General features: G+C 40.8%; 2 protein-coding genes across 6 annotated transcripts in view; one reads left to right on the top strand and one right to left on the bottom strand.

Annotated features, from left to right (window-relative positions):
* The window catches only part of LOC123498835 (tudor and KH domain-containing protein homolog), an 88,849-nt gene extending 86,707 nt beyond the window's left edge, over positions 1–2,142 (bottom strand). The window contains exon 1 of the mRNA XM_045246288.1: positions 928–2,142. Within this exon, the coding sequence (XP_045102223.1) occupies positions 928–1,020 (93 nt within the window). The 5' untranslated portion in view covers positions 1,021–2,142. The remainder of the gene's footprint in view (positions 1–927) is intronic.
* LOC123498836 (arrestin domain-containing protein 17-like) overlaps positions 1–15,000 on the top strand; it is a 59,374-nt gene that overhangs the window by 23,165 nt on the left and 21,209 nt on the right. The window lies entirely within an intron of this gene.

Raw genomic sequence — 15,000 nt, 5'->3', positions numbered from 1 at the left:
TCTTCTTCTTCTCCTCCTCCTCCTCCTCCTCCTCCTCCTCCTCCTCCTCCTCCTCCTCGGAAAAAAGGTAATTGATCAGAGACTGTTTCATCATCACTTTTATTCATTTCGTCATAACTTTCGACATCTTGATGGTCAGTGAGAGAGAGAGAGAGAGAGAGAGAGAGAGAGAGAGAGAGAGAGAGAGAGAGAGAGAGAGAGAGAGAGAGAGAGAGAGAGAGAGAGAGAGAGAGAGAGAGAGAGAGAGAGAGAGAGAGAGAGAGAGAGAGAGAGAGAGAGAGAATTAACTGGATAAAAATTCTTTCGGTTAAATAGACTCCCGTTAGTGACTGGTGTGTGTGTGTGTGTGTGTGTGTGTGTGTGTGTGTGTGTGTGTGTGTGTGTGTGTGTAATTCACCTCAGTCGCCTGCTGGTCACCCAGTCTTCCCCATTACGGAGCGAGCTCAGAGCTCATAGACCGATCTTCGGGTAGGACTGAGACCACAACACACAGCACACACCGGGAAAGCGAGGCCACAACCCCTCGAGTTACATCCCGTACCTATTTACTGCTTGGTGAACAGGGGCCACACATTAAGAGGTTTGCCCATTTGCCTCGCCGCTTTCAGGGACTCGAACCCGGACCCTCTCGAGTGTGAGTCGAGCGTGCTAACCACTACACTACTCGGTGTGTGTGTGTGTGTGTGTGTGTGTGTGTGTGTGTGTGTGTGTGTGTGTGTGTGTGTGTGTGTGTGTGTGTGTGTGTGTGTGTGTGCGGGCGTGTGTGTGTGTGCAAGTGTACCTCAAAACCTGTATTCACACAACACTCAAGGTTACGCAGTGAGTATAAACAAGCAAATAGTGAAATGTTTGCCTGCCAGGGTGGAATCATCGCGCGTCAGAAATAAACAAGAAGAAATTGCTTAACGGGGTGAAATCGGCGCTTACCTTCCTCTGGGGGCGAGTCTCGGTGTGGATTCGTTGATCTGGCTCACCTCTCGCGTCCAGCAGATGGCGCCGCACTGAAAAGAAAACGAACATTAAGAAAAGGACTCGAAACACAAATGTTGCTAGATTGAAACCTGCGAAAAATAGGGCCAATATATCTAGAAAAGGACAAATGGGTGGAAAGAGATAAAGACTTCAGGATCTAAACAGGTGTTCTTTACCTGAAAACAATGAATCTACAAGTAAATAAACAAAATTATTCCAATTGAGTAAAACAAATGAAAAATGCGGTCAATATATTAAGTCAAGGACGGGTGGGTAGTGAGATATATGGAGCTCAGAACCTGAAACTAAAGAAAATTGAGGTCGAAATATTAAGGAAAGAATGGATGGAAAATAGTGAAATTTGCCTGTTCAGCACATGTTGCCTGACTAAAACTAAGAGAGAATTTGTGTCAGTGTATTAAGAAAAAGACAAAACTCAATGCATATATATACAGGTGTCTAAAATCAACGAAAATAAAATAGATGGGAAATAGGACGAAACTTACACGCTCAGCAGATGTTAACTGAATGAAACTGGAGAAAATCAGCGTCAGTATATCAAGAAAAGGACAGGTGTTGAGGGAGACGTGTGGAGCCCCAAGCCTGGACACATGTTGCTCGTTTTAAAGGGAAAACTAAGATAAATAAAGAAAAGGACGGGTGGGAAGGAAGATATGTGGAATTCGTTACCTAAATAGACGTTGCCGGACTCAAAGTAAAGAAAAATCACGGAAAACAGAGACAAGGAAAGCTGAGAAATTTGATATATGAAATTTACGCATCAAGCATATGTTGTGACAAAATAAACAAAATCAAGGTAAATACGTAAAGATGAGGACAGGTAGGGAATTAGTCAATTATATCTACGAAATTTACACTTCCAGCAGATGTTGCATGACTGAAAATAACAAAAAAATAAAGCCAAGTTGAGAAAAGGACAGGTGGAAAGCAAGATCCATGCAGCTCAGAAATCAAACAGATTCTGTGAGTCAGACTGAACTAAACCAGAATTAAAATCAACCGTTACAGCTTTTTTTTTGGAAGACACATTTAGAAAGATTATTTTTTCTGAAACAGTTTTTACCCTTGACCTGCTTCCCTTGTGTTCAATAAAAAAAAAAAAAAAAAACAAAGAATTCCACGTCAATAAATCAACTAAATGGTGTGAAAATTCATTGAACTCAGAAGACACCGAAATATGAAAAAAAAAAAAAAAATATATAAAACACGGGAAAAAAGATATATAAAAATGTACTTTACTGTGAGCAATTACTTCCTAAACCGAAATAAGGAGATGGAAACAGATTATGTAAACTGTGATGAGTTACGGAAGAAAAGATTGGATAAAGAGCCAGAAACCATTAAGAGAAGGCTGGAACTTACAAAATATATGAAAGAACGTAAACAAATAAATAAAATGCTGCTGAAGACGAGAAAGTTCAAATCAGTTATATGGAGAAATTACTGAACAGTGCACATTAAACACACACACACACACACACACACACACACACACACACACACACACACACACACACACACACAAATTCTACTAAAAAACATACTCTACAGAAAAAAAATTCGAACATATACACAAAGAAAAAAAAAGCAAGAAAGAAAACAATATTAACATCAAAACAAAGCTACAAAAATACTAACTTAAAGCAAATAAGGTCAGAAAAATGTAACAAAAGAACAAAAAAAAAAAAAAAAAAAAAACATCGCTTTTCGAATTTCCCACAGTATTTTAAATGAAAACTGCGCAAAATCGCCGAAAATTCTATGCTGTGGCGCCACCGCGAAGACAACACAGCGCAGCACCACAGCGCAGCAGGTGGCCGCGCGGGGAACAAATATATATATGCAAATCACTTGACAGAATACTATTACAGGTGGAAACGCGGCCACCAATGACGAAAAAACTCGCATTAACATGAAATACAACACCGTAAATAACAAGCATGGTTTCCCACCCCTCCTTTCTCTCTCTCTCTCTCTCTCTCTCTCTCTCTCTCTCTCTCTCTCTCTCTCTCTCTCTCTCTCTCTGTGTGTGTGTGTGTGTGTGTGTGTGTGTGTGTGTGTGTGTGTGTGTGTGTTCCTCCTCTTCCTCTCTTTCTCTCCGTCTCTCCCTCCCTTTCCTCTCTACTGACTTTCGAACGACTACTCTCCTTCCTTTCATCCTTCCTTCCCTCCCTCCCTCACCTATTCACTATGCTCTCTCTCTCTCTCTCTCTCTCTCTCTCTCTCTCTCTCTCTCTCTCTCTCTCTCTCTCTCTCTCTCTCTCTCTCTCCTTTCCTTTTATCTTTTTCCCTTCCGTTTTCTTCTTTTTCTATCTCCTAAAACAGTGTTGGGGAATGATTCTCAGGTTAACCTTATCAAAGCTCAAAACTTTATCAACACACTTAGTACTGTAGAAAAATTTGTCGCAGTGTAAACAACAGGAGAGTTAACACGGATGAAATAGTCTCCTTATTGTGATTGCAAAGTCCCCCAACACACGCCGGATGGAGTAAACAGCGCAATGGTGCGAGAGACGGGTAGTCTATTGAAGATTTTCATATCATATTCTTCATTAAACGCATCCAACATTATAGAGAAGTCGCTTATTGTAGATTTAGAGATTATAACGGTAAATAATCGTTTTTATTTCTACAATACCATTTATGAATATTATGCAGTAAAAATATAGAGAGTTTTACAAGGAAAAAATTTAGTTAAATAAAGGAGGAATTATAAATATATTGTCTTATGAATGCAAAACTATTTATGGACACGTTTGTAAGTAAGAATATTACAAAAGCGAGAGAAAAAAAATACATATATTCATGAAGATCTTTGAAAGTAAGAATAACGTAGAAAATATAAAAGAGAGAAATAACAAAGATATGTACAATGTCTTTTACAATAACTAAAGTCTCTGCGAACACTACAAAGCTAATATAAGTGATGAAGGAGTTTGTGTAAGGAAGAAGTAAGAAAAGAGAAATTACGAGGATAAATGCAGTGTCTCTTATGACTGCAAAGCTATTTACGAATTCTGTGGAGCTTGAAATGATCTTGGTGTTTGTAAAGAGGAATATGTGAACAGCGGTGAGAGTCGAGGCGGTGCAGAGGTCACAGTGACGGCCGTGACGCTGCGTGGTGCTCAGTTACGCTTGGTGATGGTGATTTAACGCCCGGTGGTGACGATGTGGTGGTTGGGAGTGGTGGGGAGTGGTGGTGAATGGTGGTGAGTGGCAATATGTGGTCGTGTATACACATATTGCGAGTAAGAGTGATTGTCTGACGAAAATATGTGTTCTCTCTCTCTCTCTCTCTCTCTCTCTCTCTCTCTCTCTCACATATGTTTTTCTTCGTTTTATTTTCTTGCCACGTCATATTTAGTCTTAACTGATGTTTTATGCAATCCTTCTCTTTACCTTCTTTTTGACAATTTTCTTTTTCAGTTTAACATTTGAAAAAAAAGCAAAGAAAAAAATGGTCCATCTGCGCAAAAGAAAAAAAAAAAAACACAGAGTCAGAATTATCAATGAATTTGTTAGAGAAGGAAGAATATGGCAAAAAAAAAAAAAAATAGGATGAAAACCAATTCGCTGGCTGACTAACTGACTGATTGACTGACTGGCCACTTCACGGACTAACTGGCTGACTAACTGACTGACTAATTGATTGACTGACTAAAATTTGCACCACAGAAGAGTTAACACGGCGCTATTAGAAGTGACAAATATAATACATGAATCTGTGAAGAGCTAAGTTGAAATAAGTATGAATAAGGTGGTGGTGGTGGTGGTGGTGGTGAAGTTGTTATTGTTGTTGTTGTTGTTGTTCGTGGTGGTGGTGGTGGTGGTGGTGAGGGAGAGTAATAGGATCTAAAAGGGTGAGGCATAAGTGTGACGTGTGAGAGAGAAACTGTGACGGGATCATGTTTCAGGGAGAGAGAGAGAGAGAGAGAGAGAGAGAGAGAGAGAGAGAGAGAGAGAGAGAGAGAGAGAGAGAGAGAGAGAGAGAGAGAGAATCCATAACAAACCTATTTACTTTTTTAGTGTTATATATTTTACACATTTTTCCTCCTCACTAACCTAATTTCTCTCTCTCTCTCTCTCTCTCTCTCTGCTATAAGTACATGACTGATTTGTCACTAAGCCAGTCTGTACAATAATCACCTGTTCGGGAAGCAGAGAGGCAAAAAAGTGTGGAAAGGAACCCACAGATAGTGATCCAAGTAACCTTAATGAAGTAAAAAGTAGTTATCTGACGGTATGGACGTGTGTGTGTGTGTGTGTGTGTGTGTGTGTGTGTGTGTGTGTGTGTGTGTGTGTGTGTGCCTTCAGTCTGATATTTCCTATGAATAAAGAGCAAATGAATGAAGGAGTGTTGGTAATGACGAGTGTAGTTAGTTGGAACTCGTGCAAACAGCCAGACAAACAGACAAACAGACCTGAATAAATAACATACTAACACAGACGAGACAGGAAAACAAGCACAACGACAAACAGACAGACAGACAGACGGACAAGCAACTTAGCAAGCACAAAAAACAACAACAGCTGGACAGAAACAAACATGATTACAAAACAAGAACAGGTGGAGGAAAACACACACACACACACACACACACACACACACACACACACACACACACACACACACACACACACACGAGGCTTCCCTTATGGGTCTGGCAACACTGTCTTCGCTGCCTCCATTACGAAATCAAGACCCCTAGAGTGTTTGTAAAGCAACACAAGCCTCGCCTCACTAACACTCCTCAAACACTTGTCCATCTACCTTCTCCTCCTCCTCCTCCTCCTCCTCCTCCTTTACGCTCATCACTCTACAAATCACCCACTCTCTCTCTCTCTCTCTCTCTCTCTCTCTCTCTCTCTCTCTCTCTCTCTCTCTCTCCCTCCACTTTTTCCCTCACTGAGCATACCTACCACCGTAAACCAAGCAAATTTACACACACACACACACACACACACACACACACACACACACACACACACACACACACACACACACACACACACACACACACACGTCAATGCTATCAGTCTTTTTTACGTACACAGAGAAAAAAACAGTGCCGAGAGAGAGAGAGAGAGAGAGAGAGAGAGAGAGAGAGAGAGAGAGAGAGAGAGAGAGAGAGAGAGAGAGTTAGTTAGTTACAGTAAAAAGATGAGAGCGGACCACAAACAAACAAAAACAAACACACAACAAAAACAACAACCAAAACAACCTTAACAATAACAATACTACTACCACCACCACCACCACCACCACTGTAATGTCATATGTAGTAGTAGTAGTAGTAGTAGTAGTAGTAGTAGTAGTAGTAGTAGTAGTAGTAGTAGTAGTAGTAGTAGTAGTAGTAGTAGTCAGACATATGGTACAGTACACCACCACTACACCCACCACCACCACCACCACCACCACCAACAACAACAACAACAACAACAACACCTTACTTTCAAACCAACACTTCATGCACCCGCCAGTTAACAAGCCAGTACTCGCTAACCACAGAACCATACAATACTTTCTGCCCACTACTAAAATCACCTTACACTCGCCCACAGTCACATAACACATCGAGACACTCATTTTGTCCTCTTGATCACCACGACTATTTTTCAAGAGGCAAAGATAATGAACTCTATTTTCCAAGTGCTTCTCTTGTTTATGATGTTAAATTCTTGTTAATCTGTCGCCAGAACCATAAAAACGCTCTTGAAAATCCATGTAGTTTATTAAAAAGATCTGTATACTGAAATATTTTGCTCTCTCGATCACTAGGACGATTTTCAAAAGCCACATATGATTTATCCAATTCTCAAAGTGATTCACCTGTTTATCTGTCACCAAAACAATAAAAACACTCTTGAAAATCAGTGGGTTTATCAAAAAGACTCGTATACTGAAATATTTTGCCATCTTTCGATCACCACGACTATTTTCAAAGGCTACAGAGACGATCAACTGCGATCTCACATTCATACTACTGTTAATATAGTAAAAACCTCATGAATCTTCCACTAAAACCCATAGAAACACAATTAAAACAGTGTAACTTCAACTAACAGAGATTCTTTTTAATGTAGTGGAGGTGCGGTGCGGAAGTGTTTCAGAATAGTCTATCTACCCACACCAGCCCGCCAGGTGTACCCAGCCAAGGTAGTATTTCTATCTGGTAAACATGAGAGCTACTGCGAGTACTTGGTTTGGCTTGAGTGGTTAAGTTGAGGCTGAGGAGAAAGCAAGAACCACAAACCTGAGAGAGAGAGAGAGAGAGAGAGAGAGAGAGAGAGAGAGAGAGAGAGAGAGAGAGAGAGAGAGAGAGAGAGAGAGAGAGAGAGAGAGAGAGAGAGAGAGAGAGGAGAGGAGAGGAGAGGAGAGGAGAGGAGAGGAGAGGAGAGGAGAGGAGAGAGAGATGAGAGGAGATGAGAGAGAGAGAGAAGAAACAGAGAAGAGAAGAGAAAACAATGAAAAGAAGTAAAGAGAAGAGAGGAGGGGAGAGGAAAGAGAAAAGAAGAAGACAAAAATAAAAGAACGAAAATATAAAAAAAACTCAAAGTAATGAACAAGAGAGAGAGAGAGAGAGAGAGAGAGAGAGAGAGAGAGAGAGAGAGACAGAGACAGACAGAGAGACAATGGACACTAAACTGATGTGAATGGTCTTGGGGCTTGGCAATGGGTGGCGGGAAGGAGAGAAAAGGAGGGTGGAAGGAGACAAAGAGAGGCAAGGAAGGAGATGAAAGGAGATAGAGAAATTGGTACAGTCTCCTTATCTGTCTTTATTCTCCGAGCATTGTGTTCAGGTATCTGTGCCTCCGTGCGAGATAAAATTACTATTATTACCGTTGCTGAAGAGGGGAAGGAAGCAAACAAAGAAAAATTAGAAACGGAGAAAGAGAAAGAGAAGGAATCGATTTGAAAGATACGAGAACGCTACAGAGATGATGGAAAAGAACAAGCATAGAAGGAAATAGGAAAAAGGAGAGATGTGACGTATAAATGAGAGAAAATAAGGAAAGAAGGAAAAGAAAGGGGAAAAGAGAAAGAGAAGGAACCGATTTGAAAGATACGAGAACGCTACAGAGATGATGGAAAGAACAAGCATAGAAGGAAATAGGAAAAGGAGAGATGTGACGTATAAATGAGAGAGAAAAAACAAAAGGTTCTGAGGGAAAGAAGGAAAAGAAAGGGGGAAAGAGAAAGAAAAGAAAGCAATTTAAAAGCTATGAGAAAGGCTACAGTGATTATTAAAAAAAAAAAAAGCATAAAAGGACATAAAATAAAGGAGAGATGTGAAGAATAAATGAGAAAAACACAAACGGTTCTGAAGGAGAGAAAACAAAGAAAACAAAGAGAGAGAAGAGAGAGAGAGAGAGGAACAGATTTAAAAGGCAAGAGAAAGAAAGGAGTGTGATAATAGAGCAAATAAAAGAAATGAGACAGACACGTAAGGAAATACAATCAAAGAAGTTAAAAAAAAGTTACGAATTATAAAAGAAAAGGTATTGGAAAGAAGTAGGAAAGAAAAATAGAGAATAAATAAATAGAAAGGAACCGATAACAAGGAGATGAATATGAGAGATATATAGAAAGAGAAAGAGAAAGAGGGAAAAAGAAGGGAAGGAAGGAAGTAAGGGAAAGGAAGAAGAGAAAGATGAAACGAGATACCGGAAGTGAATATGGAAGAAACAGTGCACCAGAGAGAGAGAGAGAGAGAGAGAGAGAGAGAGAGAGAGAGAGAGAGAGAGAGAGAGAGAGAGAGAGAGAGAGAGAGGAACCTATGTGCAACTTTCACTGCCTAGTAATGGGAACGCTTTCGGGGCTGAGGCGTGGACACACACACACACACACACACACACACACACACACACACTTGCTGGTGTTGTCACGGCCTAGTAGCGTTCCCCTCTCTCCCCACCTCTCTCTCTCTCTCTCTCTCTCTCTCTCTCTCTCTCTCTCTCTCTCTCTCTCTCTCTCTCTGTTCGGATGACTCAGGGAAGAAAGTGTCCACAATAACATATATTTTCTTCCTCGTTTTCTGTTCTTACAAATCAATCTGTAATGTTTTTTTCTTTGTGTGTCAGGATGAAGAAACATTCCTCATAACCCTCCTCTCTTTCTCTCTCTCTCTCTCTCTCTACATCCACTTTTATCGCTTTGTCTAGCTTTATCTATCTATTTACCTATCCATCTGTTTATTTGTCCGTCTCTGCCTGCCTGTCTGCCTACTTACCTCTCATCTATCCATCAATATCTCTAACTACATTTCTGGCCCTTGTAATATCACATAAACGAAGAGGAAACGACACTCAATATATTCTCTCTCTCTCTCTCTCTCTCTCTCTCTCTCTCTCTCTCTCTCTCTCTCTCTCTCTCTCTCTCTCTCTCTCTCTCTCTCTCTCTCTCTCTCTCTCTCTCTCTCTCTCTCTCTCTCTCTCTCTCTCTCTCTCTCTCTCTCTCTCTCTCTCTCTCTCTCTCTCTCTCTCTCTCTCTCTCTCTCTCTCTCTCTCTCTCTCTCTCTCTCTCTCTCTCTCTCTCTCTCTCTCTCTCTCTCTCTCTCTCTCTCTCTCTCTCTCTCTCTCTCTCTCTCTAATGACCACCTGGGACCCTCTTGACAGCCAGAGTAACCACGGGCCTGCTCACGATGATGGATCACCTGCCAGACCACTAAACCGATTGACTTGCTTCACTCGCTCGCCAATGACTCCCACAACACCGCCTCACAAGGAACACCATCTTGAAAGCTTCCGGTGTCTTTGCCTCGTCTATACATTGAACAAGCGATGGGGAAGGTACTGTGGGTTCTCTAGAGTCGTTTTATGTTTTATTTGGTAATCATTCGAGGTGGGCTTCTCATTAATGAAAGAGATGATGTTAAAAGTTCATTAATCGGTTATAGTGTCTTACTTCGGCTGCACATTTGAACAGCCTGTTGGTGGAAGGTATTTGTGCTTTTCAGGGTTTTTTTTCATAGTTGTGGTGATAGTTCAAGAAGGTTTTTATATAATTAATGAGATTTCTACAGCACCACCACATGAGTTTAAACAATCGGCTGCACATTTGAACATGCTGTTGGTGGAAGGTACTAGAGCTCTTCAGATTATCTTTTTATGGTTGTGGTGACAGTTCAAGAAGGTTTTTATATAATTAATTAGATTTCCACAGCACCGCCACACGAGTTTGATAATATTAAAAGCTTCCAGAGTCCTATCTTGCTCTGAATACTCTGGTGGAAGGTATTAACAGTTTCCAAGATGGTTTTCATGGCAGTGGTGATAAGTCTGCAATGATTTTTACGTTATCAAGATAAATAAAGCGAAATGACTTATCTGGCTTTTCAGCTGAACTACATTTAAGCAGGTTATGCTTGGTAGAAGATTCTTAAGTTTGTTGCAAGAGTGTTTTCGTGGTTCTAGAGATAATTCATGAAGGAAGGTTTTTATACGTATTAGTGAGAGAAATATCGTAAAAACCTTAATGATTACCTCTGTGGTCAATGGAAAACAACCCTAATGAAAGGCGGAAGTGTTTCAGAATGGGGCCCTACAGCTGTTCCGTTCCTCTCCTGGTCCTCTGTCAGCTTTGGTAAAGAATGTATGGGTCGTAATGGAAATGTGCTAACTTGCTCCTATTTCTTCGTACCAGAGGAGCAATGAATCCACTGAGGTGTTCAAATGTAGACAAGAAAATGACCAAAAGGATTACCACAAGTTAGAGAACAACAGAATGAACAGAGTGAGAGAAAGGACGAGAAACTAAACAGAAAAAAGACGAAAATCTAAGAGAGGTGAAGAAACGGGGGAACAAAACAAAAGAATGAAAGACAACAGATATAACACAATCACATAAAGAACAAAAGAAGAAAGTAGAAAGAAACAGAACGAATACACGAAAACGAAAAGAAGTGAAACTGAGAGAAAATAAGGATGTGGGCAAAGATGGAACGCAAAACAAAACAAATATAATTATTATCAATGTATAAAGCAACAAAACAGACACGAAAGTAATGAATGCAGTAGAAATCATATTTAAGTTAAATTGACGAAAAAAGAAAACTAGTCGATGCTTTTTAATGTGAACTTAGAAAAAAAATGAGAAAAAAAACATCAAATAAAAAAGAAATGGTAAGAAAAAGAGTAAACAAAAATAACAAATACTGAAAGAACACCAGTATGGCAAACGAAAAAAAAAGAAAAAAAAAAAGATTCAAAACAAAATCCACAAGGCAAGAATGACGAAACGAACAAACACAGGAAGTACAACACGAGGCCAGAGAGACGCAAGTCAAATACGTGAAAGGCAAGAGTCACAAGGTTAAAATAAAGAAAAATGAAAAAGAAACAAAGATATTAACTATGCAAATGAAAATTACGTGTAAAACAATTATAAGGAAAAAGAAGTGGCAAAAATTGAAAGATAAACAGATAAATAAGTAGGTAGATAGAAATAGAAACCTAGGTAAATAGATAAATAGATGAATAGATAGGTAGATATGTAGATAGATATATAGATAGTCGATAAATAAGTAGATAGACAGTCCTTAAGTGTATATGAGGATAAATATAGATAGATAAATAGGTAGATAGATAAATAGGTAGATAGACTATCCTTAAGTATATATGCGGATAGATATAGATAGATAGGTAAATAGATAGGCAGATAGATAGATATATTGATAAACAAAAGATAAAAAAGACACAGGAAGAGAAATTAAAAGTAGAAAACGAAAGAAGACAAGCAAGAAGAAAATAAAAGTGAAAGAAAGAAAATGAAATGATCAAGAGATTCCACACAACTTCAATCTACTCCCCCTCCTCCTCCTGCTCCGCCTCCTTTTCCTCCTCCTCCTCCTCCTCCTCCGCCTCCTCCACCTCCTCCTTGCGAAAATATCATTACTTTGTACCGGTTGTTGATCCCGAGGAGGAGGAGGAGGAGGAGGAGGAGGAGGAGGAGGAGGAGGAGGAGGAGGAGGAGGAAATGAAAAAGGATGTGAAGAAGGAAGAATGAAGTTGGGAGAATGAAGAGTAAACAAAAGTAAGAAGCAGAGGAGGAGGAGGAGGAGGAGGAGGAGGAGGAGGAGGACGAGGAGGAGGACGAAATGAAGGACAGGAATGTAAAGAGAATAAAAAATGTACCTGTGAGAAAGGAAATAGTAGTGATGGTGGTGGCGGTGGTGGTGGTGGTGGTGGTGGTGGTGGTGATGATGGTGGTGGTTGTGCTCTAGTATATTCATGTCACGTAATGAGGGTGAAGGCTGAACACACACACACACACACACACACACACACACACACACACACACACACACACACACACACACACACACACACACACACACACACACACACACACACCAAGTTACGTTCACCTTATATTGTCATCTATTTACTTAACTGCCTCTGCGTCTCTCTCTCTCTCTCTCTCTCTCTCTCTCTCTCTCTCTCTCTCTCTCTCTCTCTCTCTCTCTCTCTCTCAAGTCATCCTACACCCTCCTCCCTTTCCTCCTCTCGCCTTTTCTTGGTCTTCCTCTTCCTCCACTAGTTTACCCCCCCTCCTCCTCCTCTTCCTCCTCCGTCCACACCACTATGCACGACCTGGACAGACTGGCTCCTCTCAACCTCCTCCTCCTCCTCCTCCTTCCTCTTCCTCTTCTTCTTCCTCCTTCTACTACTACTGTTGTTGTTGTTGTTGTTGTTTTGTCCTTTGCATTTCTTTGTGGTTCTTCTCTTCCTTATCTTCTTTATCTTCCTTCTTCTTCATGTACTCTTCTTCCTCTAATCATTATTACATTTTCCCACTCATCTTTTCACTTTTCTATTCCCGATTATTTCTTTTTCTTCTTCCTCCTCCACCTCTTTCTCCTCCTCTTATTTTTATTTTTCCTTCTCTTTCTACTCCATCTCCTATCTTCTTCTTCCAACTTTTCTTCCTCTTAATCCATTTCTTCTTTTTGTTCCTCTTCTTCTTTGCATTATCCCTATTCTTTTCATATTCGTTCTTTACTCCTTTTTCCTATTCCTTTTCTCCTCCTCCTCTTCCTCCTCCTCCTCCTCCTCCTCCTCCTCCTCCTCCTCCCTTCTATATCATCCTCATAAATATGGAAGAATTACGTGTTAAAAGAGAAAAAACGAAAGAAAAAAAAACAACAGATAAACGAGCGAATGAATAAGGAAGAAAAATCCGTGAGAAAAATTTCTTATATAAGAGAAAATGTAAACCTTGATGAAGAAGGGAGAAAAGATACGAGAGAAAGAAAAAAGAAGAAATTAATAAGGAAAACAAAGAAATGTCAGGGCCACATTGAAAGGGAATGATGATGATGATGATGATGATGATGATGATGATGAGGAGGAGGAGGAGGAGGAGGAGGAGGAGGAGGAGGAGGAGGAGGAGGAAAAGGAGGAGCAGGAGAATGAGGAGGAGAAGAAGAAGAAGAAGAAGAAGAAGAAGAAGAAGAAGAAGAAGAAGAAGAAGAAGAAGAAGAAGAAGAAGAAGAAGAAGAAGAAGAAGAAGAAGAAGAAGAAGAAGAAGAAGAAGAAGAAGAAGAAGAAGAAGAAGAAGAAGAAGAAGAAGAAGAAGAAGAAGAAGAAGAAGAAGAAAAAAGATAAAAAGAAGAAGAAGAAGAGAAAGGAAAATAAAGAAAGAATGATGGTAACGGTGGCGAATTTCAGAGAGAGAGAGAGAGAGAGAGAGAGAGAGAGAGAGAGAGAGAGAGAGAGAGAGAGAGAGAGAGAGAGAGAGAGAGAGAGAGAGAGAGAGAGAGAGAGAGAGAGAGAGAGAGAGAGAGAGAGAGAGAGAGAGGCGTAACATCTTTATCAATAATGCGAAGACACCATCCATTATTACAACCATTATCATTATTGCCATCACCACCATCATCACTACCACCACCACTAACACCACCACCACCACCACCACCACCACCACCTATCACCATCCTTCACTATTCTGTCACCACCACCATCTCTCCCTTCTCGTATCGGAGGTGGGGAGGAAGGAGAGGAGGAGGAGGAGGAAGGAAGAGAAGAGGAGAGGAAAAGGAAGATAAGAGGAAGGAAAGAAGGTGAGAGATAGGAAAAAAAGATGGAAGAAGAAAAAGGAAGAAAAGAAGATGAGAGGAAAGAAGATGGAGGCAGAGAAATGAAGGAAAGACGAGGGAAAAAGGAAAATGGGAGATGATGAAGGAAGGAAGAAAGAATGGGAAGAAAGACAAAAGAGAGGAGGAGAGGAAGAAAGAGAGGAAGAGAGAATAAAAGAGACAGGAGCTGAGGAAAGAAGAGAGTGAAGACGGAAGAGGAGAGAAAGAGGAAGAGAAGAGGAGAGAAAGAGAAAGAGGAAGAGGACAGTAAGAAAGAACAGAAAATAAGGGAAAAGAGAGAAGAAGAGGGAAGAAGAAAGAGAGGAAGAGAGGAAGAAGGATGAAGGAAGATGGGGAGAAAGAAAGGAGAGGAAGGGAGGAAGAGGAGGGTGGAGGGGAAAATATGGAGTGGGTGGGGTAACTAGCCGACGGGTCATGGAAAGCGTGATGCCCCTTCGCTAGGTCGTGGGAGAGGGAGAGGGAAGAGAGGGAGAGGGAAGAAAAGGAGAGGGAGTGAGAGAGGGAGAGGGAGAGGGAGAGGGGAATGACTAGGGGGAGCGGGTAGGGGAAAAAGAGAGAACGAGAAGGATATACGAGTAGAGAGAGAGAGAGAGAGAGAGAGAGAGAGAGAGAGAGAGAGAGAGAGAGAGAGAGAGAGAGAGAGAGAGAGAGAGAGAAAGTGTTTGCGGAGGTATATGAGGAGGAGGAGGAAGAGGAAGAAGAAGAGGAGGAGGAGGAGGAGGAGGAAAGAGACTGTAGTGTGTGTAAAGGAATAATAAAGTTGTGTTGGCGAACAGAAAGGAGGAGGAGGAGGAGGAGGAGGAGGAGGAGGAGGAGGAGGAGGAGGAAGAAGAAGAAGAAGAGATGGAGGAAGAAGAAGAAGAAATGGAGGAGGAGAAGGAAGAAGAGAATTAAGAAGAGGAGAAAGGAG

The sequence above is a fragment of the Portunus trituberculatus genome, chromosome 48 (assembly GCF_017591435.1).
Source record: "Portunus trituberculatus isolate SZX2019 chromosome 48, ASM1759143v1, whole genome shotgun sequence".
Lineage (NCBI taxonomy): Eukaryota > Metazoa > Arthropoda > Malacostraca > Decapoda > Portunidae > Portunus > Portunus trituberculatus.
The sequence above is the reverse complement of the archived record's forward strand: the minus strand, read 5'-3'. Positions and strand labels throughout refer to the sequence as shown.